At 42.4% G+C, this 27,814-nt stretch overlaps 1 protein-coding gene across 12 annotated transcripts in view; it reads left to right on the top strand.

Moving 5' to 3' along the window:
- LOC139364414 (kinesin family member 1B) overlaps positions 1–27,814 on the top strand; it is a 178,600-nt gene that overhangs the window by 133,291 nt on the left and 17,495 nt on the right. For all 12 annotated transcript variants that reach the window (XM_071100985.1, XM_071100974.1, XM_071100980.1 and 9 more), the window contains 10 exons: positions 219–309; positions 2,493–2,611; positions 3,941–3,996; positions 6,749–6,857; positions 8,672–8,738; positions 9,523–9,607; positions 12,965–13,070; positions 22,170–22,284; positions 23,270–23,403; positions 25,227–25,288. In XM_071100985.1, coding sequence (XP_070957086.1) covers positions 219–309; positions 2,493–2,611; positions 3,941–3,996; positions 6,749–6,857; positions 8,672–8,738; positions 9,523–9,607; positions 12,965–13,070; positions 22,170–22,284; positions 23,270–23,403; positions 25,227–25,288 — 944 coding nt within the window. The remainder of the gene's footprint in view (positions 1–218; positions 310–2,492; positions 2,612–3,940; positions 3,997–6,748; positions 6,858–8,671; positions 8,739–9,522; positions 9,608–12,964; positions 13,071–22,169; positions 22,285–23,269; positions 23,404–25,226; positions 25,289–27,814) is intronic.

Genomic DNA, 27,814 nt, shown 5'->3' with positions numbered 1-27,814 from the left:
CTAAAATAGGATCGGTTAATTTTTCAGTCATTTTTGAAATAAAATCTAAAATACCCTCTGCGATACGGAAAAGGTTCTTGACAAGGGAATGTAAATAACTTAAAGAATCTGCTTAAGTGGAATGCTGCTTTCTATAGGATCCACATTGGGCTCTTGAAACAGATTCTGATAAAACCATTTAATACAGTGTTCACGAGTCTTTTTATTTTTTTATGAAGCTTTCTGCATCGCCATGATGAAGCATTCTCCACGGAGCCCCTCAAAAACAATGGCAGAGGAAGTCCCCTGGGCTTTTATCATGTGCAGAATGTAAGTGGCCAGACCTTTTTGCCAAACGTATGTTTTTCTGGTACCTTGGTTTTCTTAGCCGAGGAAGGGTGATAAGAAGACGTACAAGTCACTGGCTGTGCAATGGGGGGAGTAGACAATAGAGGGCGTGACTAGAGTGGTGAGGTCATCCACAGTGGCCTGAGCAGCAAGCCTTCTTGTCTGTATTACAATGGGCCTAGTGAGTGGAATGTGGGTTGGTCTGCCAATAATATCTTCCATCAGTTTGAATGCAATGAGTTGTTTTAGTGTTTCTGTCCTAGAAAAATAAGCATGCTTAATAAGAGTTTTGTTAAAGTGAATGCATTGTCCTTTAAACCCTAAGATACTTATGTTGCTCAATTGCAAATAACATAAAAAATATCAAATACCTTCTGTAGCTAAATTAAGATTTAGAGTCTGTTTTCCTTGCAACTGATAGTATAATTAACACATTAATGCCCTTTACAACTGTATTCTTATGTGAAGTAAGAAAACAGATCCTTCCCTCTCTTACATGAAATTTCACTCAAGCTATGTTCCAGAGTCATTATCCTCATCACAATAGCTAACATTCACTGAGAGTTTATTTCGTGTTAGTCACTGTTCTGAGAGTTTTTGTGTAATTTAGTCTTTCCCTTTATACCATAGATTAAGATAATCCCTGTGTTAGCTGAGATGACTGAAGCATAGAGCAATTAAAGTCGCTCATCAGACCAGGCACAGTGGCTCACACCTGTAATCCCAGCACTCTGGGAGGGAGGCAGGTGGATCACTTGAGGTCAGGAGTTTGTGACCAACCTGGCCAACATGGTGAAATCCCATCTGAGGCACAAGAATTGCTTGAACCCAGGAGGGGGAGGTTGCAGTGAGTCGAGATCGCGCCACTGCACTCCAACCTGGGCAACAAAGCAAGACTCCATCTCAAAAAAAAAAAAAAAAAAAGTGGTAATAAAAATAAAGTTACTCATCAGTGTTACAAGAGGCAGAGATAGGACTTAAGCTCAGAGAAATGTAGCTCTGGCATTCAGGATCTTCACTACTACGTGAAACTGTCTCTCATTCTCTTGCTAACCATGTCTGCTCTCTAAAGTAAGAGAGGAAAGGAGAACTTCAAAGATGGAAAAAGCAAACACAAAATATGCTATCTTCTTTTTCATGTTCATATAAATATCAGCAAGCATGTATCTGATAAACTTTGATCAGCTGCTTTGCACAAGGATTGTGCCTGACAACTGGGGAATGCGGATGAATCTCAGATGTTCCCAGTGAGCTTCGAATTATGATAGGGGAAATAAAATGCATACATAAACACCAGTCATGCAAAGATGAACATGAGAAAATATTCACTAAATGCAGTGGGAGTAGAGAAAGGGAAAGTTATTTATATGAATGGAAAACTAACTTAAAATAGTTACTTTTTGTTGGGGAGGATAGTTGGGGGAGAAAGGGGATAGGAAGCTCCCTGAAGGATGTAGTATAAGCAAGAAAAGGTGTGTCAAACTTGGCATTGTGCCTGGCACATAGGCCATAGTCAATACATGCATGGATGTATGGAAGTGCCTTCCAGGCAGGGTTGCAGCCTGGGCCAGTCTTCGGCACAGCAGAAGAGAGAGCAGGTGAAAGGAGCAGCAGATGAGCGAGTGAGCCAGAATGGTAAGCATAGGAAGGGGAACAGGGGCCAAGATCAGTTGAGGCAAATTATGGAAGATCTTAAATACCTGAAACTTGGAAAAATTACTTTAGAATTAAAAACAACATAGGGGATTCCCTGTTTTTTGTTGCAAGAGGCCTAGCAGATTCTGGACACTCAGCAGTAGTAAAGTTGGGCCAGGCATAGTGGCTCATGCCTGTAATCCAGCACTTTGGGAGCTGAGGCAGAAGGATCAGTTCAGCGCATGAGTTAAAGACCGGTCTGGGAAACATAGTGAGATGCTGTCTCTACAAAAAATTGTTTTAAATTAGCCAAGCACGGTGGTGCATGCCTGTAGTCCTAGCTACTCCGGAGCCTGTGGCAGGAAGATTGCTTGAGCCTGGGAGGGTGAGGCTGCATGAGCCTTGTTCGTGCACTACAGAGCAAGACCTTGTCTCAAAAACAAACAAACAAAATCAAAATACCTAAAGTTCTGATTGAAGCAGAAATCTGTGTTTTCTTGTAATCTTTTCCTAATCTTGCTTGGCTGTAGATTGCCGTGGAGATCACTGAATCGTTTGTGGATTACATCAAAACCAAGCCTATTGTATTTGAAGTCTTTGGGCATTATCAGCAGCACCCGCTTCATCTGCAAGGACAGGAGCTTAACAGGTTTGGACCAAATAAGCAAACATTTTTGATGGCATTGTTTTGATTTTTAGTTTCTCGATTGCTGGAAAGGAAGAAATCTTTTGAGGGATTTAGAAACTTCACCATCATCTTATAGTCACCTAGTCGCTGATTTTAGATAGAACAAATTAAATTTTGACCGGGTGATCTCAAATACCATCTTTTTGTAGGAAGAGACTTTGAATATGGTAGAAATTTGAAGTGATAGGAATATAACATGAAAATTGTTGAAAATTGTTCCTGGCCGGGCGCGGTGGCTCAAGTCTGTAATCCCAGCACTTTGGGAGGCTGAGACGGGCGGATCACGAGGTCAGGAGATCGAGACCATCCTGGCTAACATGGTGAAACCCCATCTCTACTAAAAATACAAAAAATTAGCCGGGTATGGTGGCGGACGCCTGTAGTCCCAGCTACTCGGGAGGCTGAGGCAGGAGAATGGTGCGAACCCAGGAGGCAGAGCTTGCAGTGAGCCGAGATCGCGCCACTGTACTCCAGCCTGGGCGACAGAGCAAGACTCTGTCTCAAAAAAAAAAAAAAAATGTTCCTAATGCCCACAGCTTTATGAAATAGAAGCTCTAAGTACAGTCATCAAAACTGCTGAGGAAGGCAACAGTGGGCCTTTCTGGTGATGGCAGAGTGTTGGTGTTGGCAGAAGAATTTTCTTATTTCATTTATTAGCTAAGACTTAGAAGGAGACATTTTTAAAATGAGATTTAGCCTATTTCACTATCTAGGATTATCTCTATTATCTGGTATTATGCCAGAGTTGAAAATGCAAAAGTCTGCTCTCTTAAAGGGAATTAAAACGTGCTGTTGATATCAACATCCAGCTCTGTAGTCTTTTTCTTTCTCTTGAAAAAACGGGGTTTATTGATTTATACACTGCAAATAGTTATTACAAAAAGTTTTTTTTCTTTTAAATACATTCACACAAAGAGAAGTATAAAGCGATGGTAGTGACCAGCAAGAAGAATAATAATTACGTTAATCTTAATGTCTGTGTGCCAGTTCTGTTTATGTTAATGTTGGAAAACTCCAACTTGGAATCCAGAACCTCAAATCTGCAAATGGAATGTCTTGAGATAGGCATGTGGAAGTCAAACAGTTTTTCTCTTTTTCCATGCTTTTAGAAGCTATACATAAAACATTGTTTTCCTTCTGTACTGTCACAGAACTTTTACATACATTCTCACTCCTAGTTGTGAAATGCCTAAAGAGAAGAAAATTCAATTTGCAGTCCAGCACAAAGGGGAGAATTTCTAAAATAAATAACTCCTTGTAGTCTTGATCTTTGTCTTCCTTTCTTTGCAGTCCGCCTCAGCCATGCCGCCGATTCTTCCCTCCACCCATGCCTCTGTCCAAGCCAGGTGAGCACTCACTCTGCTTTTTGCATGATAATCTCTGTGTGAATACATCTCTTATACATCACACGTGAATAAGAGATAAGTGAATAAGAGATGTATTCACGCTTTGGGAGGCCGAGGCAGGTGGATCACCTGAGGTCAGGAGTTTGAGAACAGCCTGACCAACATGGTGAAACTCTCGTCTCTACTAAAAATACAAAATTAGCCGGGCATGGTGGCACACGCCTGTAATCCCAGCTACTTGGGAGGCTGAGGTAGGAGAATCGCTTGAACCAGGGAGGTGGAAGTTGCAGTGAGCTGAGATTGCACCTTTGTACTCCAGCCTGGGCAACAGGAGCGAAACTCCATCTCAAAACAATATAAAATAAAATAATAAAATAAGACAAGAAGTAAGAAACAATAGGGGGCCTTATCTACCAACTCTCTGGTCTTCTATTTGCAGATTTTGATAATCACTCTGTTCCTAAATCTTTCTGCTTTGTATGTAACTTCCCATAACTGTCAGGGGACTAGGCATTTCTTTGCGTAGTAAATTTATTCTGCATGTTCAGTGATCTTGTTTTGATTTTTCTTTATTTCTGTCCTTTTTCCTCATTGCCCATTCACCAAATTCCCACCCCACCCTGTGGTCACTCTCCACCCAATGTATTCCCCATCTTCATCTGCCTTCAGACCATGAGAGAAAGATTGAGCTGATTCGGTTTCTCGTGTCTGGCTATGTGAATGTGCATGTGTTGGACACATTTTCTGAGCACGCCAGTGTGCTTGCATCCTCCGCTATTGCCACCTTCCAGGATGAGGCTGACCCATTGCCGCCTTTTCTCTTTCTGCCAGTTCCCAGCTGCCAGAGCGAGAGGGTACCCAAACGAGATGGTTAGTAGCTGAATTAGCTCCACCTTAGATGTAGAACCAACCTCAGGCGCTTGTCCTGAAGCCTGGCTCTCTGCAAATGAAACACTGACATTTCCGTTTGCAACTTGAGCTGAATGTAGAGCTCAGCACATTTTCAAGGTCGTATCACATTTTCTTCCTAGAGATTTGGGAAGCACTTTCTCTATATGTGTCTGTTTCACATCACCGTCGCAGTGGGGGAGGCCCTTGCATTTGTTTTTATGGATTCTTTGCAATAGTATTTTTAATTTTGAAGATTTTACTAGTAGGTAGTTTGTTAGAATACTTCTGGTTTTGCTTTCTGACCCCTTAGATGACTGCCAGGATCACTTACCCTATTTTCTTTCTGACTAGCATCACCAACTCATGTGAAACTCAGCTGGGCTGAATACTGGTGATAGGGTACACATGTGAATAGTGCTAAATGATTCATAAAGCCCCTTTTTATACATTATGTTAGTGGATCTTCATGATCGCTTTTCAAGATAGTAGGCTAAATATTAGGATCTACAGTTTGTAAATGAGGAGACAGACTCCCAGAGGTTAAGCAGCTTAACTAAAGTCACATAGCATCAGTACAGTTAAGAATATGGAGTTTAAATCTGGCCGGGTGTGGTGGCTCGCACCTGTAATCCCTGCACTTTGGGAGGCTGAGTCAGACAGATTGCTTGAGCTCAGGAGTTAGAGACCAGCCTGGGCAACATGGCGAAACCCCATCTCTACAAAAAAATGTAAAAATTAGCCGGGCGCGGTGGTGCACGCCTTTGGTCTCAGCTACTCAGGAGGCTGATGTGGGAGGATGGTTTGAGCCCGGGGTCAGAGGTTGCAGTAAGCCGAGATCACGCCGTAAAAAAGAAAAAAAAGAATATGGAATTTAAATCTGAAGAAAATGTGTAACATAAGATCATATACAGAATCCTGTGTTTATAAATGAGACCCGTGGTACCCAACTTTGTCCTCACGTTGGTATCAGCTGGGAAACTTTACCCCTCATGGAGGAAGAACTGTGTCCTTCCCTTAGAGATTGTGATTTAATTGATCTGGGGTGTGTCCTGGAATTTAAGGTCCCCAGGTGGTCCTACGTGCAGGGAGGTTTGGGAACCACTGGGGTGGAGGATGGGTCTTTTCTCCAGGACACCAGCTTTGATTGAGCCCCTGTGACGTGTGTGGCTTTCCAAGCGTTGTCTCTCCCATGTTTTTTTTTTGTTTGTTTGTTTTGTTTTTTGAGACAGAGTCTCGCTCTGTCGCCCAGGCTGGAGTGTAATGGCCGGATCTCAGCTCACTGCAAGCTCTGCCTCCCGGGTTTACGCCATTCTCCTGCCTCAGCCTCTCGAGTAGCTGGAACTACAGGCGCCCACCACCTCGCCTGGCTAGTTTTTTTTTTTGTATTTTTTAGTAGAGACGGGGTTTCACCGTGTTAGCCAGGATGGTCTTGATCTCCTGACCTCGTGATCCGCCCGTCTCAGCCTCCCAAAGTGCTGGGATTACAGGCTTGAGCCACCGCGCCCAGCCGTCTCTCCCATGTTCGTCCCATGCTCTGCATGCCACACAATTTGAGATTCTGGAATTGGAAGGTTTCATGAGTACATTTATTCTACACAAAAGCTGTTTTCGCATCATTAGAGACAGTTTGTTGAGAAAAAAAATACTGATTTCTTCATTTTCCTTGTTCTCTGAATTTAGAGATAACTAATAACTTACAAAGTTTATATTGGTGTTTCTCTGGGTCTTTTGCATTGCAATCTTTCCTCTGACTCTTGCTGCCTTTCCCAAGTATGTCTTTAAAGACTGACATTAGAGAAGCTTATACTTTTGCTGAGTAGTCTTGGACCAGATTTTGACATACTCTAAAAACTTTTAAAAGTTCCAGCCACCAAGTTAAACACGATGAGCAAAACCAGCATTGGCCAGAGCATGAGCAAGTATGACCTCCTGGTTTGGTTTGAGATCAGTGAACTGGAGCCTACAGGAGAGTAAGTCCAACTTAATAATTTTTTAAATAAGGCAAAATGTTTCAAATTAGGAAATGCAATTTTGAATGTTCTTGTATTTGGGTTCATGAATCATTGTCGCTGTCAAATTCCAGGGATAGTTTTGTTTTTGTTTTTGTTTTAATAGAGATGCAGTCTTGTTATGTTGACCAGGTTAGTCTTGACCACTCCTGGCCTCAAGCAGTCCTCCTGCCTCGGCCTCCCAGCATTATAGGTCTCCCTATAATGCTGAGACTATAGGCATGAGCCACCATACCTGGCCGAATTCCAGTTTTGAATTGTTTTTTGGTGGTCTTGGTATTTGAATCAGATGTTTGTCAAAGAACTGACTGTTCAGCATAATAATTTACCTTCTTGTTAGCAACAGCAAAATCATGGAGACAGCAAATCTTGTTGTTTTTTGGGTTTTTTTTTTTTTGAGATAGAGGCTTGCTCTGTTGCCCAGGCTGGAGTGCAATGGCGCGATCTCGGCTCATTGCAACCTCTGCCTCCCAGGTTCAAGCGATTTTCCTGCCTCAGCCTCCTGGGTAGCTGGGATTACAGGTGTGTGCCACCACACCCGGCTAATTTTTGTGTTTTTAGTAAAGGCAGGGTTTCACCATGTTGGCCAGGCTGGTCTCGAACTCCCTACCTCAGGTGATCCGCCCGCCTCGGCCTCCCAACGTGCTGGGATTACAGGCGTGAACCACTGTGCCTGGCGGTACCTTGTTATAAGGGTTTTATCATAGTGGGTTTTATCAGTAGTAAAGCAAAAGGAGCATATTGCATAGAATATGGTAAAGACTTAACATTACTAATGTCAAGGAGGACATAGAAGGGTGGAATCTTTTCCTAGACCAGGGTTTCTCAACCTCAGCACTATTTGGGGCTGGATAAATCTGTGTTGTGAGGGGCTGTCCTGTGCATTTAGAATATTTTGCAGCATCCCTGGCCCCTATCCATAAGATGCCAGTAGCAGCTCCACTCTATTTGTGACAACCAAAAATGTCTTCAGACATTGCCAAATATCCCCCAGAGGGAGAATCCTTAGTTGAGAACCACTGTCCTAGATCAAAATGATACCATCAGCTTTCTCTCTCGATGAGCTGAGAGTAAGTGATTAATGTAATTGTTGTATATAATCATCTCTAAAATGCTTTTGGAAAAACACAAATGAAAGAGATCTTACTCTTAGGACAGAGGCAAGGGGCTGTATCAGGTAATGTAAAGGGTAGGGGTAAATGTTATCCTAATGTTCTCCTATATGTACTTCTGAGAACCACCATCATGGTCATCATCAGGAAACACTAAGTTCCTACTACTTGTAGGATGCTGTGTTAAGTGTGATTCTGTCAATCTTATATGTAGTTGTCAGTAGTGACAGTGCTTTGAGGAATTTGACTTTTCATAGACCTATAATGTGATTACAAGTTGCATTATGAGGGAGAGGTAGTTACAGTAATTGTTTCTACTGAATTAATTGCTTTCTGAATCTTAAAAAACTATAGTCTGAAATTATCTGTGTTTCTTATCTCCTGTCAATTGCCATTGCACTTCTACATTATTTATTGAATACTTAATATCAAGGGGCTGAATGCAACCAAAAGATATTACTGTCCTTTGAGTACTCAAGTCTAGAGAGGATTGAGACACAGATGTGTGGAAAGGATTAGTAAATGCAAATGACTGTATGATTAAATGCCAGCATGGGTGAGAAAGACATGGGATCAGAATTTATCAAAACAAAGACCACCAGGGGCGAACCCTTGCAGATGAAGTAGCACTTAGTTGTTTCTTTTGCGTTTCTGATTTTATAGGTATATCCCAGCTGTGGTTGACCATACAGCAGGCTTGCCTTGCCAGGGGACATTTTTGCTTCATCAGGTACTAATGAGGGACCAAAATAGTTTAGAATAAGAGATGGAACTCTTTCTTTTTCTCTGTTTTTCATCTCTATTTCAAAGGGCGGGCGGGGCATTGTCCTGTTGTCATTTTTTTTTTCTATGTCTGTTTTTTGATATTTCTTCCTCAGACCTTGGCTTATATTTACCCTTGCTTTTATATGTATTTAGAATAGCTATTTTGAAAAATATTTTATTTCATTTAATTACTCTAATTTGTGTAGCTCCTACGTCACTTTTAATACTTTTCAGGATGTTTGGAAGCTCTGTGCTTTCACACCAAAAGTTCTTAATAGGGGTAGAGGATAAGGTTTCAGTGGACTAAAAGTCTGGTTATGAAATATAGGTCCCCTTTTGGTAAATCAAGAGTAGGTTCAGTCAGTGTTCAAAAGTACTTAAGACCCAAGTGGGCATAGGGACTAGGGATGCCATACACTTGGGACATACAATCAGGGCTTGGTTGAATACTTACTACGCAAGGGGCTGGGATGCAGCCACATAATCTCCTGTGACAGATTATGGTTTTATTCTTAAAACCATAGAGAAAAAGAATGTTTAAAAAAAGAAAACCGTATCAGACCTGACTGTTCCTTAGTCCCTGACACATCTCCCTTTTTTTGGAATGACAATGTGGATAGCATTTTCCCTCTTTCCACGCCTCTCCTTCCTGCTCATCCCCCATGCCGTGCCATACAGCCCAGAAAACAATAGAGGAGAGGAGATAATAGATTGCTCCAGCTAAATTGCAACCCTGCTTCATTACCTAGGGCATCCAGCGAAGGATCACAGTGACCATTATCCATGAGAAGGGGAGCGAGCTCCATTGGAAGGATGTTCGTGAACTGGTGGTCGGTGAGTACATTTCATCAGCCAAGGACAGAACCAGGACTTATAGAGAATTTTTTGAGATAGGGTCTTGCTCTGTCACCCAGGCTGGAGTACAATGATGAGATCATAGCTCTCTGTAGCCTCAAACTCCTGGGCTCAAGCGATCCTCCTGCCTCAGGTTCCCGTGTAACTGGGACTACAGGTGTGAGGCACTGTGTCCTGTTAGAGATGTTATTCTTCCCTGTTTGTGGTACAGGGAATGTGTGGAAGACCATATTGGGAAACACAGACTATGGAGATGTAGAGGCCTTGAGTTTGAAACTCTGTATTCCTGTTTCTTCGCTCTATCATTAGTGATATGTTATCAAACTAACTCAGTTACCAGAGTATGGTTCTGTGATAGAGGCTGTGAGAGGGCATACAAGAAATCTCTGCTGGCTGGGTGTGGTGGCTCATGCCTGTAATTCCAGCACTTTTGGAGGCTGAGATGGGTGGATTACTTGAGCTCAGGAGTTTGAGTCTGGCCAAGGTAGCAAAATCCCATCTCTACAAAAAAATATGAAAATTAGCTGGGCATGATGGCATGCACCTGTAGTCTCGGCTACTCAGGAGGCTGAGGTGGGAGGATCGCTTAAACTTGGGAGGTGGAGGTTGTAGTGAGCTGAGATGGCACCACTGCATTCAAGCCTGGACAACAGAGTGGGACTCCGTCTTAAAAAAAAAAGAAAAGAAAAATCTCTACTAATTGTGAGCTTGCAGTTTAGTTAGGGAGACAGCATATATATATGCAGAATGCTTTGATGAATAAATACCAAAATAAAGACAAAGGAAGATCTATGCTAAGAGAGTTAACAGTGAAAATAAGCCAGGAGGACTGAATAGATTCAAGAAAAATTAGAGGGGTTTTGTTTTTTTGTTTTCCAGACACAAGCATTTTGAGTAAGAGAGTCAGGAATATGTCTAACATGCAAATGACAAGAAACCCCATGGCCGGAGTGGATAAATTAAATTAAGGTGTATTGGCTAGAGAGTGTGAACTTTAGAATGACAATCTGAGGCAGGAGTTTGGAACTCTTGTTGCTATGGACCTCTTTGGCAGTGGTGAAGGCTTAGAATTGTTTTCAAATGTGAAAAATAAAGTATTTAGGATTACAAAGGAAACCGATAATATTGAAATACGCTTGTTAAAACATTAAGCTCTTCTTTATTGATGCATGAAATAACAAGATTTAGCAGTTATTCTAATTACCATAATTTCAAAGTAGTGATCAATGAAAAAGATACTTTGTGGCCAGGCGCGGTGGCTCACGCCTGTAATCCCAGCACTTTGGGAGGCCGAGGTGGGCGGATTACAAGGTCAAGAGATCAAGACCATCCTGACCAACATGGTGAAACCCTGTCTCTACTAAAAATACAAAAATTAGCTGGCCATGGTGGCGCGCGCCTGTCGTCCCGGGTACTCGGGAGGCTGAGACAGGAGAATCATTTGAACCTGGGAGGCAGAGGTTGCAGTGAGCCAAGATTGTACCACTGTACTCCAGCCTGGCAACAGCGTGAGACTCTGTCTATAAATAAATAAATAAATAGATAGATAGATAGATAGATAGATAGATAGATAGACAGACAGATATTTTGCACATGGAAACATCTGTGGTTTCTACTGGGGACAGAGTCATGGGTACTGGCCAATTCTGTGGTTTATTGCATTCCTTTGTGATTGAAGGAGATGCCAATTTTTAGTTAAAGGTTTGTGAAAATAAAGATGTAATTTTTTCCCCATCCAAGCTCAAGGACCCTCTGAATTCTGTCCACAGAGTGCTTGTGTCTCTCTGGACCAGTTTAAGAACCTTGGGGCCAGGCACAGTGGCTCATGCCTGTAATCCCAGCACTTTGGGAGGCCAAGGCGGGCGGATCGCTTAAGTTGAGGAGTTCGAGACTAGCCTAGACAACATGGCAAAACCCTGTCTCCCTACAAATAAGCTGGGTGTGGTGGTGCATGCCTGTAGTCTCAACTACTCAGGAGGCTGAGGCTGGAGGATTGTTCGAACCTGAGAAGTCGAGGCTGCAGTGAGTCATGATCATGCCCCTGCATGACAGAGTGAGACCCTGTCAAAAAAAAAAAAAAAAATCCTTGGAAGGGAGATTATGTTCTCTCTTGTCTGGGGCAGCAGTGGTAGTAGCTTTTCAAGATTTTTCATAATAAATTTTTCTTTTTTTAATTTTGTTTTTTTTAAACTTTGTTTACAAAGCACTGAATGTCCTTTGACAAAATTAATGTTTATATGGAACACTAATACTGAAACAGAAGAGATGCTTTCTGACCAGAGAAGGAGAGGGAGGATGCAGAGGCAGTGGTTACTATGGCTTCTCTGAAGAACCCTGCATTTTTAGTTTATTAACAAACTCTGATGTAGTATTTACCATGTGCCAGGTGGTTTTCTGAATGCTCCAAAAATACTAGTTTATTTAATCCTCATAACAACATATGGAAGGAATTGTTATTCTCACTTGACATATGAGGGAACTGAGGCTCAGAGAGGTTGAACCTTAGGCCCAAAGCCTCACAGGTGGTAGGAGTTGGAACCCAGGCAGTCCAGCACTGGAGGCCAAGTCCTTAACCTCTATGCAATGCTGCATCCCCTAGTGTTAACTTGAAAACAGAGTGTAGGATTTTGAGCAAGAAAGGGGTGTAATAAAGTCAGCATGGCCAGGTGCAGTGGCTCATGCCTATAATCTCAGCACTTCGGGAGGCTAAGGCAGGAGGATCGTTTGAGCCCAGGAGTTCGAGACCAGCCTGAGCAACATAGTGGGGCCCTGTCTCTACAATAAAATGAAATAAAATAGCTGGATATGGTGCTACAGGCTTAAAGTCCCAGTTACTCAGGTGGCTTACGTGGTAGGATCACTTGAGCCCAGGAATTAGCTATGATTGCACCACCGTACTCCAGCCTGGGGGACAGACCAAGACCCTATTTAAGAAAAACAACAAAAAACAGTCAGTCAGTGGCTTAAGAAGTTGCTATTAGGTGAGAGTAGAATGGATTGGAACAGGGGAGGTGTGAATAGCAGGGAGACCAGTTAAATGGCTGTTGCAGGTTCCAGATCAGAGAGGAGGTGGCCTTTTGTGATCAAGGCAATGATATTGTAAATAAAAGTTGGGATGAATGTGAGAAACTCTTTGAATAAAGAATCGATATGGTTTCATAGTTAACTCAATGTGGGAAGTAATGGAGTCAGACGATGGAGGACCCTACAGGTAACCAAATGACCCTTCCAGCTCCTGAACTTACACGTAGATTTAAAAGTTTCTTTTTGGCTTAATGAATTCATGTTTTGTTTTTAAATGTGTCTGTGCTCTGTTTTCTTTATCCTTTCTTTTAGGTCGTATTCGGAATAAGCCTGAGGTGGATGAAGCTGCAGTTGATGCCATCCTCTCCCTAAATATTATTTCTGCCAAGTACCTGAAGTCTTCCCACAACTCTAGCAGGTAGGACACCCAGAGCAGCGTGAAGAGTCCACACTTGCGGACGTTAATTGGTGCACTGTTAGGTTCCTTATTCATTAATGACTCCCAGTTCAGACGAAGAAATTAACTCCCTTCTCCCTTCTAGCTTCAAAAATCTCTTTATTTCTTCACCTGGCTGCTGTGCGGTCCCAAAAGAAAGAAAGAAAGTATTGGAGATATTGGTATGTGATCAGTTACTGTTAGAGAGTGGACGTGATCTGTCCCACGTGAAGTTTGAATAGATGTAACAAGTGATAAAAGAAAATTAGAGAAAGAAAACTCAGTATATTCCCCAAGGATTTAAAAGTACAAATTAATTATTGCCAAGACTAAATGTTTTCCTGTGAAATGGTTGCTGTGGAGAGAAAGGTTTCTCTCACTCCTAAGTATCATGGAAACGTGCCCTCTAAGATAAAATGAAGCCTCTTGTTGTTAGTCTTTGCTGCTGCTGCTATAGGCTTAATTATCCTTCATATTTGGTTTTCATTTATGCACAAAAGTGATAAATAATACAAACTCTTACGACCAAGATTGGCTGCCATAAATAGTAGATTTTATTTTGTTTTTTATTTTAAATGTTTCATTTAAAATTATCTTTTATAATCAGGTGATAACAGACAATTCATAAAGTACATAGCCATTCTATTTTCCCTTGTAAGACTAGAACTAAACCAGCTGGGGTCCTCTTACCTCACCCAGGAAAGGAGTTCTCATTGTCTCAGAGACTCTGTCTCTATATCCTAGGGGCTGGGAAACAGGAGCAGCTGCCTCTTCTAATGTGGGCTGAGCACACTGCCTTCCCACCACAGGACTTTGCTGTGCTTCAGTCTGCTCCTGAAAAGCTTGTTTACATCCATGTTGAGAGGAAGGAGGGAAAGAATAAGACAATAGTCAGAAATGGAATGAAAGGTTTGGACCAGGATTAATTTCTTTCTGTTGTTTTCTTGTATTATAGTTTACCATAGGAAAGAGAAAAAGGAAACAAACCTGTGTTTGCTGGCAGGGGCTGTGGAAAAAGAGGGAAGGAGTGAGAGGGCATGTGTGTTTGGGGTTTGGGGAGGAGTGTGGCAGAGATCAAGACAGGTGCTTTAACTATCCGTGGGCAAAATCATGAACAATACTATTTCCCTGAAGTCTGCAGTAATTCTGCATAGCTCTCTGTTTTCTGCCAATGTTCAGCTGGGTTTTACCACCACATTTTCTTTGTAGCTATGAAAAATGTATTGTAAATTTCCGTAGGTACTTAGTAAAATATACAGGGAAAGATGGGCTTTGGTTGAAATACTGGTTATTCTAAGTTTGCCTCCATTAGAGTAGCTTTGAGAAGTCCTTTAATTCATGCCCAACAACAGGTCAGGTGCTACAAGAAATGAATTTGGCTTTGTTAGAAGTAGCTTATCTTGTGAGTTAGAATGAGTTGATCAAAAAAGGCTGAAGTCAAGAATAACAAAAAGAAAAACACCTTAAATATTTCTGTTCTAATTTAAACTATATAAATCTACATTAATTCACCAAGCTTTTGCTGGAAGGCCATGGCCTTTTCTTTAATTATAAGGTCATTTACTGGAATTCTGATTGTCTTTCTTGCAAAACCACACCTGTAATTCATCATCTGTGACTTTTAGTTTGGTGGAGCAAGAATTAGAAATCTGCGAAGAAAATCTAAGTGCAAAGTCCTTTAAACTTTTTACCATTTAATAACATTTTACCATTTAAACATTTTATCATTTTCCCCTTTCTTTTACATTTATCTCACCCAAACATAACAGTAATTTTTAAACAACTCACCATTATCAAACCTTTTGAAAACATTCAACTTAGTTTTCACAGGAACAAAAATTATTTGTTTTCATCTTTCATTGATTTGCCTAATGTTTAATGAAGTTAGATAATAATAACAAGTACAACTGGCAGAAACAGATTTGGGACCAGATACTACTGACATTTGATAAGCACTCAACTCTTCGGAGCGAAGTGTCTGGGCAAATGAGACATCTTTGTAGTTTAGAATGCTCAAGGAGAACTAGCCATCAATATGTATATTTTAGGGATATAGAAAACATAGGTTAATATGGTAAGTGGCATAATGGAGTTTGGTTAAGAGAACTTTCGTTCCATTTGTCTAAGGTTTAATGTTTAAAGTTGAACTTACCTCCAATTTTGTTATATTAGGTGTGTATCTTAGAGGGCTTTGCTAATATATTGATAGTGGAGTATAATTGACAAGGGACTATTATTCCTTTTCTTCCCAGTCTTACATTTATGTTAATGCATTGACTTGGTTTTCCCTTAACTCCATAGCAATTTCCTATTATTCTCAATACTAAGTCACCACTGAAAGGGGTATTGATGGTGGTGGTCTCCACTTTCCCTCCTATGTCTGGTATTTTCCTTAGTTGGAAGTCTCAGGAGAGGGATCCATGTTTTTGTAAGTCCGCTATCAAATTGTGTTCCATGGGATTCTCTGTTAATTGTCCACTTGAATTCACTTTGCTTATCAGCAAATTTGTCTTTTATATATATATTTTTTTCTGATTCTCTCTATTTCTTTTGTTTTTTTTTTGTTTTTGTTTTTGCTGCACTAACTAAAGCCTTTTCTATGTTTTTGCAGGCTCTTTCTTGATAAGGATATTCCTAGGTATTTTCTGTTTGCTTTTTTGCACATAGGATTCTAGTTTATCAGAATGCTTTCTGTCTTATGTTGCTTTGATTACTATTTTAATTTTGTAGTCCCCTCCCCATGTAAACCTACTGTACCTAGGATAAAGTAGACCCTATTCTGTACCCTAAGAAGCATATAGCTTCTTAAATGATTTTTAGTTTCAAATTATTTTCTCATTCCATTTACTAAACCTGTCAATTTTATTCTTAGGCCCTTTCAAGTTTTCCTCTTCTACATTACAAAGTAGAATGTTTCTCCATATCATACAGAATCTCAGGTTTTGTTTTCTGTTCTCCTCTTTATCTGTCTTCTGTCTGTCAAAAGCTTGAAAGGTTTATTGCTTTATAAAACCTGAGCCCATTACAGCCTTGCAAAATGGTTCCCTTTCTTCTCTGTTTTGTCCTGTGCGGTAATAGAGACAAATTTGGCTATTTGGATAGCTGAGTCTGTGAGAAATATTTTATATGTGTTTTTAAATATTTATCTTTCTTCTGTCAGGGCTACTTGTTTTATCTGTTTATTTTCTTCTTTTGGAATAGAAAAAAATCCTGGTTTGGTATTAAAGGAAGTTTTTAAAAAATTATCTCATTTAGGGAAGAAAATTGAAGGAAGTGATACATGACAATATAACCTAAAATGTTAAAAAATACATAAACGGGCCGGTCTCAGTGGCTCATGCCTGTAATCCCAGCACTTTGGGAAGCCGAGGCGGGCAGATCATGAGGTTAGGAGATTGAGACCATCCTGGCTAACATGGTGAAACCCCGTCTCTACCAAAAATACAAAAATGAGCCTGGCATGGTGGTGGGCGCCTGTAATCCCAGCTACTCAGGAAGCTGAGGCAGAGGATCGCTTGAACCCCGGAGGCAGAGGTTGCAGTGAGCCAAGATCGCGCCACTGCACTCCAGCCTGGGCGACAGAGCAAGACTCTGTCTCAAAAAAAAAATAAATACATAAACATATTTATATATTTGACTCATGTTACTGATATAATGAGTAATTTGGACTCCATTCAGTTTATATTTCAGAGATTCTCCTAATGAACTCAAGAGGGTTCATCAGATGTGACCATAATGTAAGAAGGTGGTTTCTGTTTTGTTTTCTTGAGACAAGAAAAGTCTTGCTTTGTTGTCCAGGCTAGAGTGTAGTAGCTAGCTATACCTGCAGATGGTTTAAAAAAAAAAAAAAAAAATTGTGGCCGGGCATGGTGGCTCACCCCTGTAATCCCAGCACTTTGGGAGACCAAGGCAGGCGGATCACGAGGTTAAGAGATCAAGACCATCTTGGCCAATATGGTGAAACCCCATCTCAACTAAAAATAGAAAAATTAGCTGGACGTGGCAGCACGTGTCTGTAGTCCCAGCTACGCAGGAGGCTGAGGCAGGAGAATCACTTGAACCTAGGAGGCGGAGGTTGCAGGGAGCCAAGATCACGCCACTGCACTCCAGGCTGGCAAGAGAGCTAGACTCTAAATAAATAAATAAATAAATAATAAATAAATAAATAAATGGCAGTAGTAGCATGATCATAGCTCACTGCAATCTTGAATTCCTGGGCTCAAGCAGTACTCCCGCCTCAGCCTCCCGAATAGCTGGGACTCCAGACATGTGCCACTATGCCTAGCTAATTTAAAATTTTTTTGTAGAGACGGGTTCTTGCTGTATTGCCCAGGCTGGCCTCAAATTCCTGGCCTCAAGTGATCTTCCCACTTTTACCTCCCATAGTGCTGGGATTACAGTTGTAAGCTACCATGACTGACCAGAAGTTGATCTTTAATTGTTCATAAATAATAAATTCAAAGGAATATATCCTTCAAAGCAGTCACCTTGAAACCTGCTTTTCCTCTGATGCTGCTGCTGTTCAGAACATCTTGAGAAATCCATTTGGAATTATTTCTCACCACCTTAGGAGGCGTACAGGAAAATATGTCTTGGGATTCAGCCCTGTTTGTAATCCTAAATTCTATTGCAAGCTTAATTAAATTGACATTTCTCCCCAGCCTTTGTTGTATTTCTTACAGCCACCTCTCAAGAATTGCCACTGTAATGGCTCATACCTGTAATACTAGCACTTTCCTACTAAGGTAGGAAGATCACTTGAACCCAAGAGTTCAAGACCTGCCTGGGCAATGTAGAACTTGTCTCTACAGGGAAAAAAAAAAAAAATTAGCTGAGAGTGGTGACTCATGCCTGTATTCCCAGCTACTCAGGAGGCTGAGGTGGGAAGATCACTTGAGCCCAGGAGTTAGATTGCACCAGTGCACTCCAGCCTGGGCAACAGAGCAAGATCCTGTCTCTAAAAACAAATTAGGCCAGGCACAGTGGCTCACACCTGTAATCCCAGCACTTTGGGAGGCCGGGCAGGTGGATCACCTGAGGTCAGGAGTTTGAGACCAACCTGGCCAACACGGTGAAACCCCATGTCTACTAAAATTTAAAAAATTAGCCAGACTTGGTGTTGGGTGCCTGTAATCCCAGCTACTTGGGAGGCTGAGGCAGGAGAATCGCTTAAACCCAGGAGGCAGAGGTTGCAGTGAGCCAAGATCGCACCATTGCACTCCAGCCTGGGCGACAAGAGCAAGACTCTGTCTCAGAAAAATAAATAAATAAATAATTTTTTTTAAAAAAATTGAATTACTACCTTTGGTGGGTGTTCCAACAGAACTTGGTGCAGCAAGTCCAAAGCAAAAAAAAAAAAAAAAAAAAAAAGAAAAGAAACTTTTTTTGACAAAATTAAAAAAAAAATGAGCCAGGCGTGGTGGCTCAGGCCTATAATCCCAGCACTTTGGGAGGCCGAAGCGGGTGGATCACGAGGACAGGAGATCGAGACCATCTTGGCTAACACAGTGAAACCCCATCTCTACTAAAAATACAAAAAAATTAGCTGGGCGTGGTGGCAGGCCCCTGTTAGTCCCAGCTCCTCGGGATGCTGAGGTAGGAGAATGGCGTGAACCCGAGAGGCGGAGCTTGCAGCGAGCCGGAATCCCTCCACTGCACTCCAGCCTGGGCTACAGAGCAAGACTCTGTCTCAAAAAAAAAAAAAAAAAGAAAAAGAAAAGAAAAGAAAATTTTTCCCTTAATACAGGAAGACTTCAGTGGAGTCAAAATTTCCTATGTGTTGGCCGGGCGCGGTGGCTCAAGCCTGTAATCCCGGCACTTTGGGAGGCCGAGACGGGCGGATCACGAGGTCAGGAGATCTAGACCATCCTGGCTAACATGGTGGAACCCCGTCTCTACTAAAAAATACAAAAAACTAGCCGGGCGAGGTGGCAGGCGCCTGTAGTCCCAGCTACTCGGGAGGCTGAGGCAGGAGAATGGCGTGAACCCGGGAGGCGGAGCTTGCAGTGAGCTGAGATCCGGCCACTGCACTCCGGCCTGGGCTACAGAGCAAGACTGTCTCAAAAAAAAAAAAAAAAAAAAAAAAAAAAGACAAAATTTCCTATGTGTTAACCAGGTTTCTGCCAGTGAAATTTTTTTTACGTTAAGTGAAAGCTTAGTCTAAAAACAGAAATGTGAAGAGGCTTTTTTTGACAAGTTCAAAACATTTGCCTCAGTTGAGTCAGTGTCATGAAATCTCAGTGGTCCTGGGAGGTGCCACATTATGGTTTGGAACTTAAGACAGCAGCACTGATAGAAATTTCTGTCAGATGCCGGGCGCGGTGGCTCAAGCCTGTAATCCCAGCACTTTGGGAGGCCGAGACGGGCGGATCACGAGGTCAGGAGATCGAGACCATCCTGGCGAACACGGTGAAACCCCGTCTCTACTAAAAAGTACAAAAAAACTAGCCGGGCGAGGTGGCGGGCGCCTGTAGTCCCAGCTACTCGGGAGGCTGAGGCAGGAGAATGGCGTAAACCTGGGAGGCGGAGCTTGCAGTGAGCTGAGATCCGGCCACTGCACTCCGGCCTGGGCGACAGAGCGAGACTCCATCTCAGAAAAAAAAAAAAAGAAATTTCTGTCAGATGTCACCAAAGTCATAAATGCCCTCACTCTAAGAAGAGGGGTTTATTTAACTTTAGAATGGATGTATCCAGTCTCTGAAATCGGACAAAGAAGCCCCACCCCTTCTAGGTACTTTGACAAAAACAGGGACACAATAAAAGAGCAGACCTCTGGAGGCTGAGGCAGGAGAATCGGTTGAACCCGGAATGAGGAGGTTGCAGTGAGCCGAGATTGCGCCACTGCACTCCAGCCTGGGTGACAAAAGTAAGACTCCGTCTCAAAAAAAAAAAAAAAAAAAAAAGATATCACAGTGATCGTTCTCAAGTGGCATCTGTTGAAGTAGTGGATATCGTCACCCAATATTAGAATATATCTTAGACCAAATTAAAAATTTCCTCTACACAGAGGTTTATGGACACCTGAAGGGTTTCCTCCTGTGCCCAGGGAGCCCAGGAACTATAGAAAGGCTTTCATTGTCCGTCATTTCTGTTCCTGTTTGGGTCACTTGGTGTCTTTGTCTTTGTCTTGTTGTTTCTCTATCTTCTGTGTCTTTGTAGAGAATTTTCTTGACCCACACTCACTGCCTCAAAGGCTAGACATTTGAGAGAGAGTAGTAAATAATTGAAGAAGACTTAGATCTAGAAGCAACTATGCTAGATGATCAGACCTCATACGCTGCCACTTGGAAGAGGAGGTGTAGTCATGGGGTTCAGTTTCACAAATGTATTGTTCTCTCTATTGATCGTTTCTGGAGGAAGAAACATGGGGATGTGTTTAGAGGGAGGACATGCCAGCTACTTGTCATAGGAAGTCTAGAAAAGGCAGCCATAGTGAGGTCACCATTTGAAAAGGAGTAAAAAGGAATGTATAGGGCAGGAAAGAGTATGCACGGACTCTGCTAGGTGTATCAGGTGAGCTGTGTTCTATCTGCAGAGGACTAGTGGTGGCGGGGCAGACCCGGCATCTTCCCTCCACTTGTCATAGGGGTCTGAGAAGGGAAACATGGGGCAGAATTGGGAATCGATCTGTAACACTGCTTTTCAACTAAGTGCCGTGTTTCAGATTAGACTTGCAGAACTGGAAGATTTAATGTCAATTAGAGTTTATGTTGTTTTACCAGTAGAAAAAAACGATATTAGAACAACAGCAAAACAGTTTGTGAGTATCTATTAAATTAAGTTTCCATTTGTTATATAAATGTAAGATTAATTTTTCAAATGGCTTTTTTTTTTAAAGCTAACAAATGATATTTGGCTGGCTCTAGTGTTAAAAAAATTATTCTCTTTTACTGAAACGTCAGTTAAGAATAACCTTTTGTTCTTTTATTTAAAATAAGGCTCTCGACTGGCACCGTGGCTCACACCTATACTCCTAGCACTTTGGGAGGTCGAGGTGGGCAGATTGCTTGAGGTCAGGAGTTTGAGACCAGCCTGGCCAACATAATGAAACCCTGCCTCTACTAAAAATACAAAAATTAACTGGCGTAATGGTGCTTGCCTATAATCCCAGCTACTCAGGAGGCTGAGGGAGGAGGATCGCTTGAACCCAGGAGGCAGAGGTTGCAATGAGCTGAGATTGCGCCACTGCACTCCAGCCTGGGTGACAGAGTGAAGCTCTGTCTCAAAAATAAAATAAAATAAGACTGTCTATACTTAAACCCTTCTACCCAGTTTCTACCATTAATCCCCTCAGATATATCTGTGACGTTTCTGAGGCCCAGCAGCACTGGATTGAATGATGTTTATCCTTCTTGTGATGTGAAGATCGAAGCTGACAAATGACTGAGCATTCACTTCCTGCTCTCCTCATTGAGTGACAGGAGAGCTTAGTCTTTCTTTATTCTTTCAGTTTCTGTCCATACTCACTTACCATTTCATCTTAATCCTTTTGATTGACCTTACTATTTTTATGTTTATAGGCAGAGGCAGGCTTGTCAAAACAAAATTTAAAAAAGCACAACTGGCCACGCGCAGTGGCTCATGCCTGTAATCCCAGCACTTTGGGAGGCCGAGGCAGGCGGATCATCTGAGGTCAGGAGTTCAAGACCAGCCTGACCAACATGGTGAAACCCTATCTCTACTAAAAATGACAAAAATTAGCCAGGCATGGTGGTGTGCGCCTGTAATCCCAGCTACTCGGAAGGCTGAGGCAGGAGAATCACTTGAACCCAGGAGACAGAGGTTGCAGTGATCCGAGGTTGTGCCACTGCACTCCAGCCTGGGTGACAGAGTGAGACTCCGTCTCAAAAAAAAAAAAAAGGCACAACTAAGTGTTCCTTAATGATGGGTAGGGTTGGGGGCAAGATGATGGGGACCTATCTTTTCCTCCTAGGAGATAAGTGTTCCTCCCTGTTATTAGAGTTTGATAAATTGAAAATGTCAGTTGGTTGGCATAGGGTTCTTTAGGATGATTGACAGTGTCAGTACCTGGGCTAAGGTGATTTTAGCTTGGATGACTCCCTCTTGTCTTTCTGACCTTAGGACCTTCTACCGCTTTGAGGCTGTGTGGGATAGCTCTCTACATAACTCCCTTCTTCTGAACCGAGTGACACCTTATGGAGAAAAGATCTACATGACCTTGTCGGCCTACCTAGAGGTGAGGAGACCTGGAGCTTCAGTTGATGCGAACAGTCAGCCCTGAACACTGTGCAGGTTATAGCAGGAAGTGGTCAGCGAAGATTCCACTTGTTTTGTCCTCTTTCTTCCTCCATATCCTTAAGTTTTTCATTTTATTATACTTTGCTAACTCTTCTGATTATATTAGATTCTATTCCTGGGTTCTGTTTACTCAAAAAATCACATGACTTTCATTCCAGCTTCAGCTTTAGTAGCCTAATCACCACTGCTTGAAGAATGTGTGATTTTTAAGAAAATGTTACCTCTTGTTTTTATAGTTGTGGACAGAGTGTAATAGTGGTTAACAGCCCAGACCCAGGACCCAGCCTGTCAGTTCAAATCCCTGTGCTGCTACTTACTTCCTCTATGTCCTTGGAGAAACTCTCTTTGCCTCAGTTTCCTCACCTATCAGGGGAAACATTTACCTCAGATAAAAATAAATGAATCTGCCAGGCGCGGTGGCTCACTCCTGTAATCCCAGCACTTTGGGAGGCTGAGGCGGGTGGATCACGAGGTCAGCAGATCGAGACCATCCTGGCTAACACGGTGAAACCCCGTCTCTACTAAAAATACAAAAATATTAGCCAGGTGTGGTGGCAGGTGCCTGTAGTCCCAGCTGCTGGGGAGGCTGAGGCAGGAGAATGATGTGAACCTGGGAGGCGGAGCTTGCAGTGAGCCGAGATCGCATCACTGCTCTCCAGGCTGGGTGACAGAGCAAGACTCCATCTCAGAAAAAATAAGTAAATAAATAAATAAAAATAAACAGATAAATAAATAAATGCATCTATAAGGAGTACTACCTACTCTTGCACATATTATTCACTGGGTGACTGTTGAAATAATTCGTGGAGCTGAAATCCTTCAGTTCTCACAACTGGGACTAGCTTTCCAAATACATTCGTGTATAGACTCTGGTCACAGTACTCTGCCTACACTTCATCAGCACCTACCCTGTCTGCTTTCAGCTGGATCATTGCATCCAGCCGGCTGTCATCACCAAGGATGTGTGCATGGTCTTCTATTCCCGAGATGCCAAGATCTCACCACCACGCTCTCTGCGTAGCCTCTTTGGCAGTGGCTACTCGAAGTCACCAGATTCGTAAGTTTTTCACACAAGTTAGCTTCCAGTTTGTTTGTTCAGTACAACAGAATCATTAGTCCTTAAGTATTCTTGTCTTACTGTCTCACGGTTAGTTTACAGTTTATGAACCATTTTGGTAACTGGCACCTGGAATGTACTGATTTGCATGCTGACATTTAATAAAATGTTGATGGATGGATGAGTTATGAGGGAAGGAAGGAATATTACATTGTGGACACCTCTAAAACAATTCTGCAAAGACTAAATTTGCAAAGACTTTTAAATGTCATCATTATTATTTCTAACAGAGTACCATTGAAATTTTCTTCTTTTTAAGATTTGTTATGCATATTTAAGGCATACAAAATATGTCAGGAATAATACAGTGAAGGCCAGACACAGTGGCTCATGTCTGTAATCCCAGCATGTTGGGAGGCCAAGGACAGAGGATTGCTTAAGCTTAGGAGTTTGAGACCAGCTTGGGCAACACAGTGAGACCCCATCTCCACAGCAAATTTTAAAATTACCCAGGTGTGGTGACACACGCCTATAGTCCCAGCTTCTCAGGAGGCTGAGGTGAGAGGATCAGTTGAGCTTGAGAGGTTGAGGCTGCCGTAAGCCATGATAGAGCCACTGCACTCCAGCCTGGGTGAAACAGTGAGACCCTGTCTCAAAATTAAAAAAAAAAAAGGAAAGAAAGAAAAAGAAAAGAAAAAGAGAAAAAATACATTGACTACTTGGGTATCACCACCCAGCTTAAAAAATGTTACTAATACAATAGAAGGTATTATACCTCCTACTACTCACAATCCCCAGAAGTTGTTGATTATCATTTCATTCTAGTCAATGTTTCCTCATATCTTCTCTCTTATAGTAAGAAAAGACAAATTTTTAGTTTTCATATTTATATTGTAAATTTTCTAGTTTATCATTCAATTTTATTCACCCTATTGAAATAAAGTGTTTAAAAGATAGAGATGAGGTGGGGCATGGTGGCTTATGCCTATAATCTCAGCACTTTTTGATGCATATAATCTCAGCACTTTTTGATGCCAAGGTGGAAGGATCACTTGAGGCCAGGAGTTCAAGACCAGCCTGGGCAACATAGTGAGACCCTGACTCTACAAAAAAATTTAAAAATTAGCTGGGTATGGTGGTGCATGCCTGAAGTCCCAACCACTCAGGAGGCTGAGGCAGGAGGATCACATGAGTCCAGGAGTTTTGAGGCTGCAGTGAGCTGTGATTACACCACTGCACTCCAGCCTGGGTGACACAGGGAAATCCTATCTCTAAAAAAATAAATTGAGGCCAGGCGTGGTGGCTTAAGCCTGTAATCCCAGCACTTTGGGAGGCCGAGACGGTGGATCACGAGGTCAGGAGATCGAGACCATCCTGGCTAACACGGTGAAACACCCCGTCTCTACTAAAAAATACAAAAAAAAAACCAGCCAGGTGAGGTGGCGGGCACCTGTAGTCCCAGCTACTCGGGAGGCTGAGGCAGGAGAATGGCGTAAACCTGGGAGGCGGAGCTTGCAGTGAGCTGAGATCTGGCCACTGCACTCTAGCCTGGGCGACAGAGCAAGACTCTGTCTCAAAAAAAAAAAAAATTAAAAATAAATAAATAAATAAAATTGAGATGAAAGCAGACTCCTCTAGGAAAAGGTATGCTACTTAAGTTCAAAATAGGAAAACAGCAGTGACAAATAAGAAATGTCCGTAATTACATTTGAGGATGGGTTGCAGTCCCTGCAGCAAAGACACTATTTTAAGTAGCAGGGATTGAAATCTTCCTGTTTTTGTGCTGTAAGAGATTAAACCATTGTTTTATTTTCTTCAAATAGGAATCGAGTCACTGGCATTTACGAACTCAGCTTATGCAAAATGTCAGACACAGGTAGTCCAGGTAAGCTCTTGTGGATTGATGAGGTGATAGTTATCTTTGTGTATGTTTCAAGTATCCTGTGTTTAGGCTGGGCATGGGAGCACACACCTGTAATCCCAGCACTGTGGGAGGCCGAGGTGGGCAGATCACCTGCGGTCAGGAGTTGGAGACCAGCCTGGCCAGCATGGTGAAACCCCTTCTCTACTAAAAATACAAGAATTAGCCAGGTGTGGTGGTGTGCGCCTGTAATCCTAGCTACTTGGGAGGCTGAGGCAGGAGACTTGCTTGAACCCAGGAGGCGGAGGTTGCAGTGAGCCAAGATTGTGCCACTGCACTCCAGCCTGCCTGGGCAACAGAGTGAGACTCCGTCTCAAAAAAAAAATAAGTAAATAAAAAATATACTGTATATAAAAACTGGAGAGTCTACCCAAGTAGGATAGATATAAAACCTTTTAGAAACCATGTGTGTCTTACAAGCCAGTTTGATTGAGGAGGGGTGGTAGGAGTTACCTTTTTCAGAGTTGCAACATTGTTTGGTTTATAATGTACAATTGTATTTTTTTTTTTTTTTTTTTTTTGAGACGGAGTCTCGCTCTGTCGCCCAGGCTGGAGCAGGCTGGAGTGCAGTGGCGCGATCTCGGCTCACTGCAAGCTCCGCCTCCCGGGTTCACGCCATTCTCCTGCCTCAGCCTCCCGAGTAGCTGGGACTACAGGCGCCCGCCACCGCGCCCGGCTAATTTTTTGTATTTTTGGTAGAGACGGGGTTTCACCGTGGTCTCGATCTCCTGACCTTGTGATCCGCCCGCCTCGGCCTCCCAAAGTGCTGGGATTACAGGCGTGAGCCACCGCGCCCGGCCAACAATTGTATTAAAATTATATCACAGTATCACTAGGCTATGAGTAAAATTTGAGTTAAAAAATTCATATGGGCCGGGCCTAGTGGCTCATGCCTGTCATCCCAACACTGTGGGAGGCCGAGGTGAGCAGATCATGAGGTCAGGAGTTCAAGACCAGCCTGGCCAATATGGTGAAACCCTGTCTCTACTAAAAATACAAAAATTAACCGAGCGTGGTGGTGGGCGCCTATGGTCCTAGCTACTCAGGAGGCTAAGGCAGAAGAATCACTTGAGCTGGGGAGGCAGAGTTTGCAGTGAGCCAAGTTCGTGCCACTGCACTCCAGCCTGGGTGACAGAGTGAGACTCCATCTCAAAAAAAAAAAAAAAAAAAAAAAAAATTCATGTGAATTAGAATGAGTTTGGTTTAGAAAACTTCGTAACTATTTCTCTGCCCACTTTAGCCCAAAGATGACTTAGCAGTATATAGATGCCATCAGACTGGAATTTAAATTTCCCATGTTTTAGAAAGTCAAATTATTGGCTGTGCATGGTGGCTCACACCTGTAATCCCAGCACTTTGGGAGACCGAGGTGGGTGGATCACCTGAGGCCAGGAGTTCAAGAGCAGCCTGACCAACATGGTGAAACCCCTCTTTCTACCAAAAATACAAAAAATAGCCGGGTGTGGTGGCGTGTGCCTGTAATCCCAGCTACTTGGGAGGCTGAGGCAGGAGAATGGCGTGAACCTGGGAGGCAGAGCTTGCAGTGAGCCGAGATTGCGCCACTGCACTCCAGCCTGGGTGACAGAGTGAGACTCCGTCTCAAAAAAAAAAAAAAAATTGATTTTTATTTTTTTTAGACAGTCTTACTCGGTCACCCAGGCTGGAGTGCAGTGGCACAATCTCAGCTCACTGTAACCTCTGCCTCCCAGGTTCACGCCATTCTTCTGCCTCAGCCTCCCCAGCAGCTGGGACAACAGGCGCACGCCACCACGCCTGGCTAATTTCTTTGTATTTTTAGTAGAGATGGGGTTTCAGTGTGTTAGCCAGGATGGTCTTGATCTCTTGACCTCATGATCCGCCCGCCTCTGCCTCCCAAAGTGCTGGGATTACAGGTGTGAGCCACCGTGCCCGGCAAAAAATCAAATTATTAAGTCAGATTTGTTCTGTATTCTTTTTAATGTGTTTTTAAACTGCTCTTGTTCCTCTAGCTAGGCGAACTTAAGCAGCACTTAGCATTTCTATGTTTGTAAACTGAAACATGAACAAAAGTTAAGGTTTTCTAATAGCATTTGATTAGTATGAGTTTGAGTCATTTTATAGAATATACATGGAAAACAAGTCAGGGCCCACAGGCAAGACTTAGGTAAGTAAAGAAGACTTTGAGTATGAATCCAAGTAGCAGTTAATTATTATAATATCCAGATAGTTCCTTGAGGAATTTTTTAAATTAATATAAATTATGTATTTAATATGTAAAACCAGCATAATACTAAAAAAATTAACAGGAAATAATAGAGGCTAAAGCTGTCTGTCATCTGTCAGCCAGTGAACTACTGAGTGTGTGTATGTGTGTATGTGCGTGTGTGTGTTCCCTTTGGTCTTTTAAAAATTTTTTATTTTTAGGTACAGGATCTTACTGTTGCCCAGGCTGGAGTGCTGTGGTGTGATGAGAGCTCACTGCAGCCTCCAATTCCTGGACTCATGCCACTA

Source organism: Macaca nemestrina, chromosome 1 (genome assembly GCF_043159975.1).
Source record: "Macaca nemestrina isolate mMacNem1 chromosome 1, mMacNem.hap1, whole genome shotgun sequence".
Taxonomy (NCBI): Eukaryota; Metazoa; Chordata; class Mammalia; order Primates; family Cercopithecidae; genus Macaca; species Macaca nemestrina.
The sequence above is the reverse complement of the archived record's forward strand: the minus strand, read 5'-3'. Positions and strand labels throughout refer to the sequence as shown.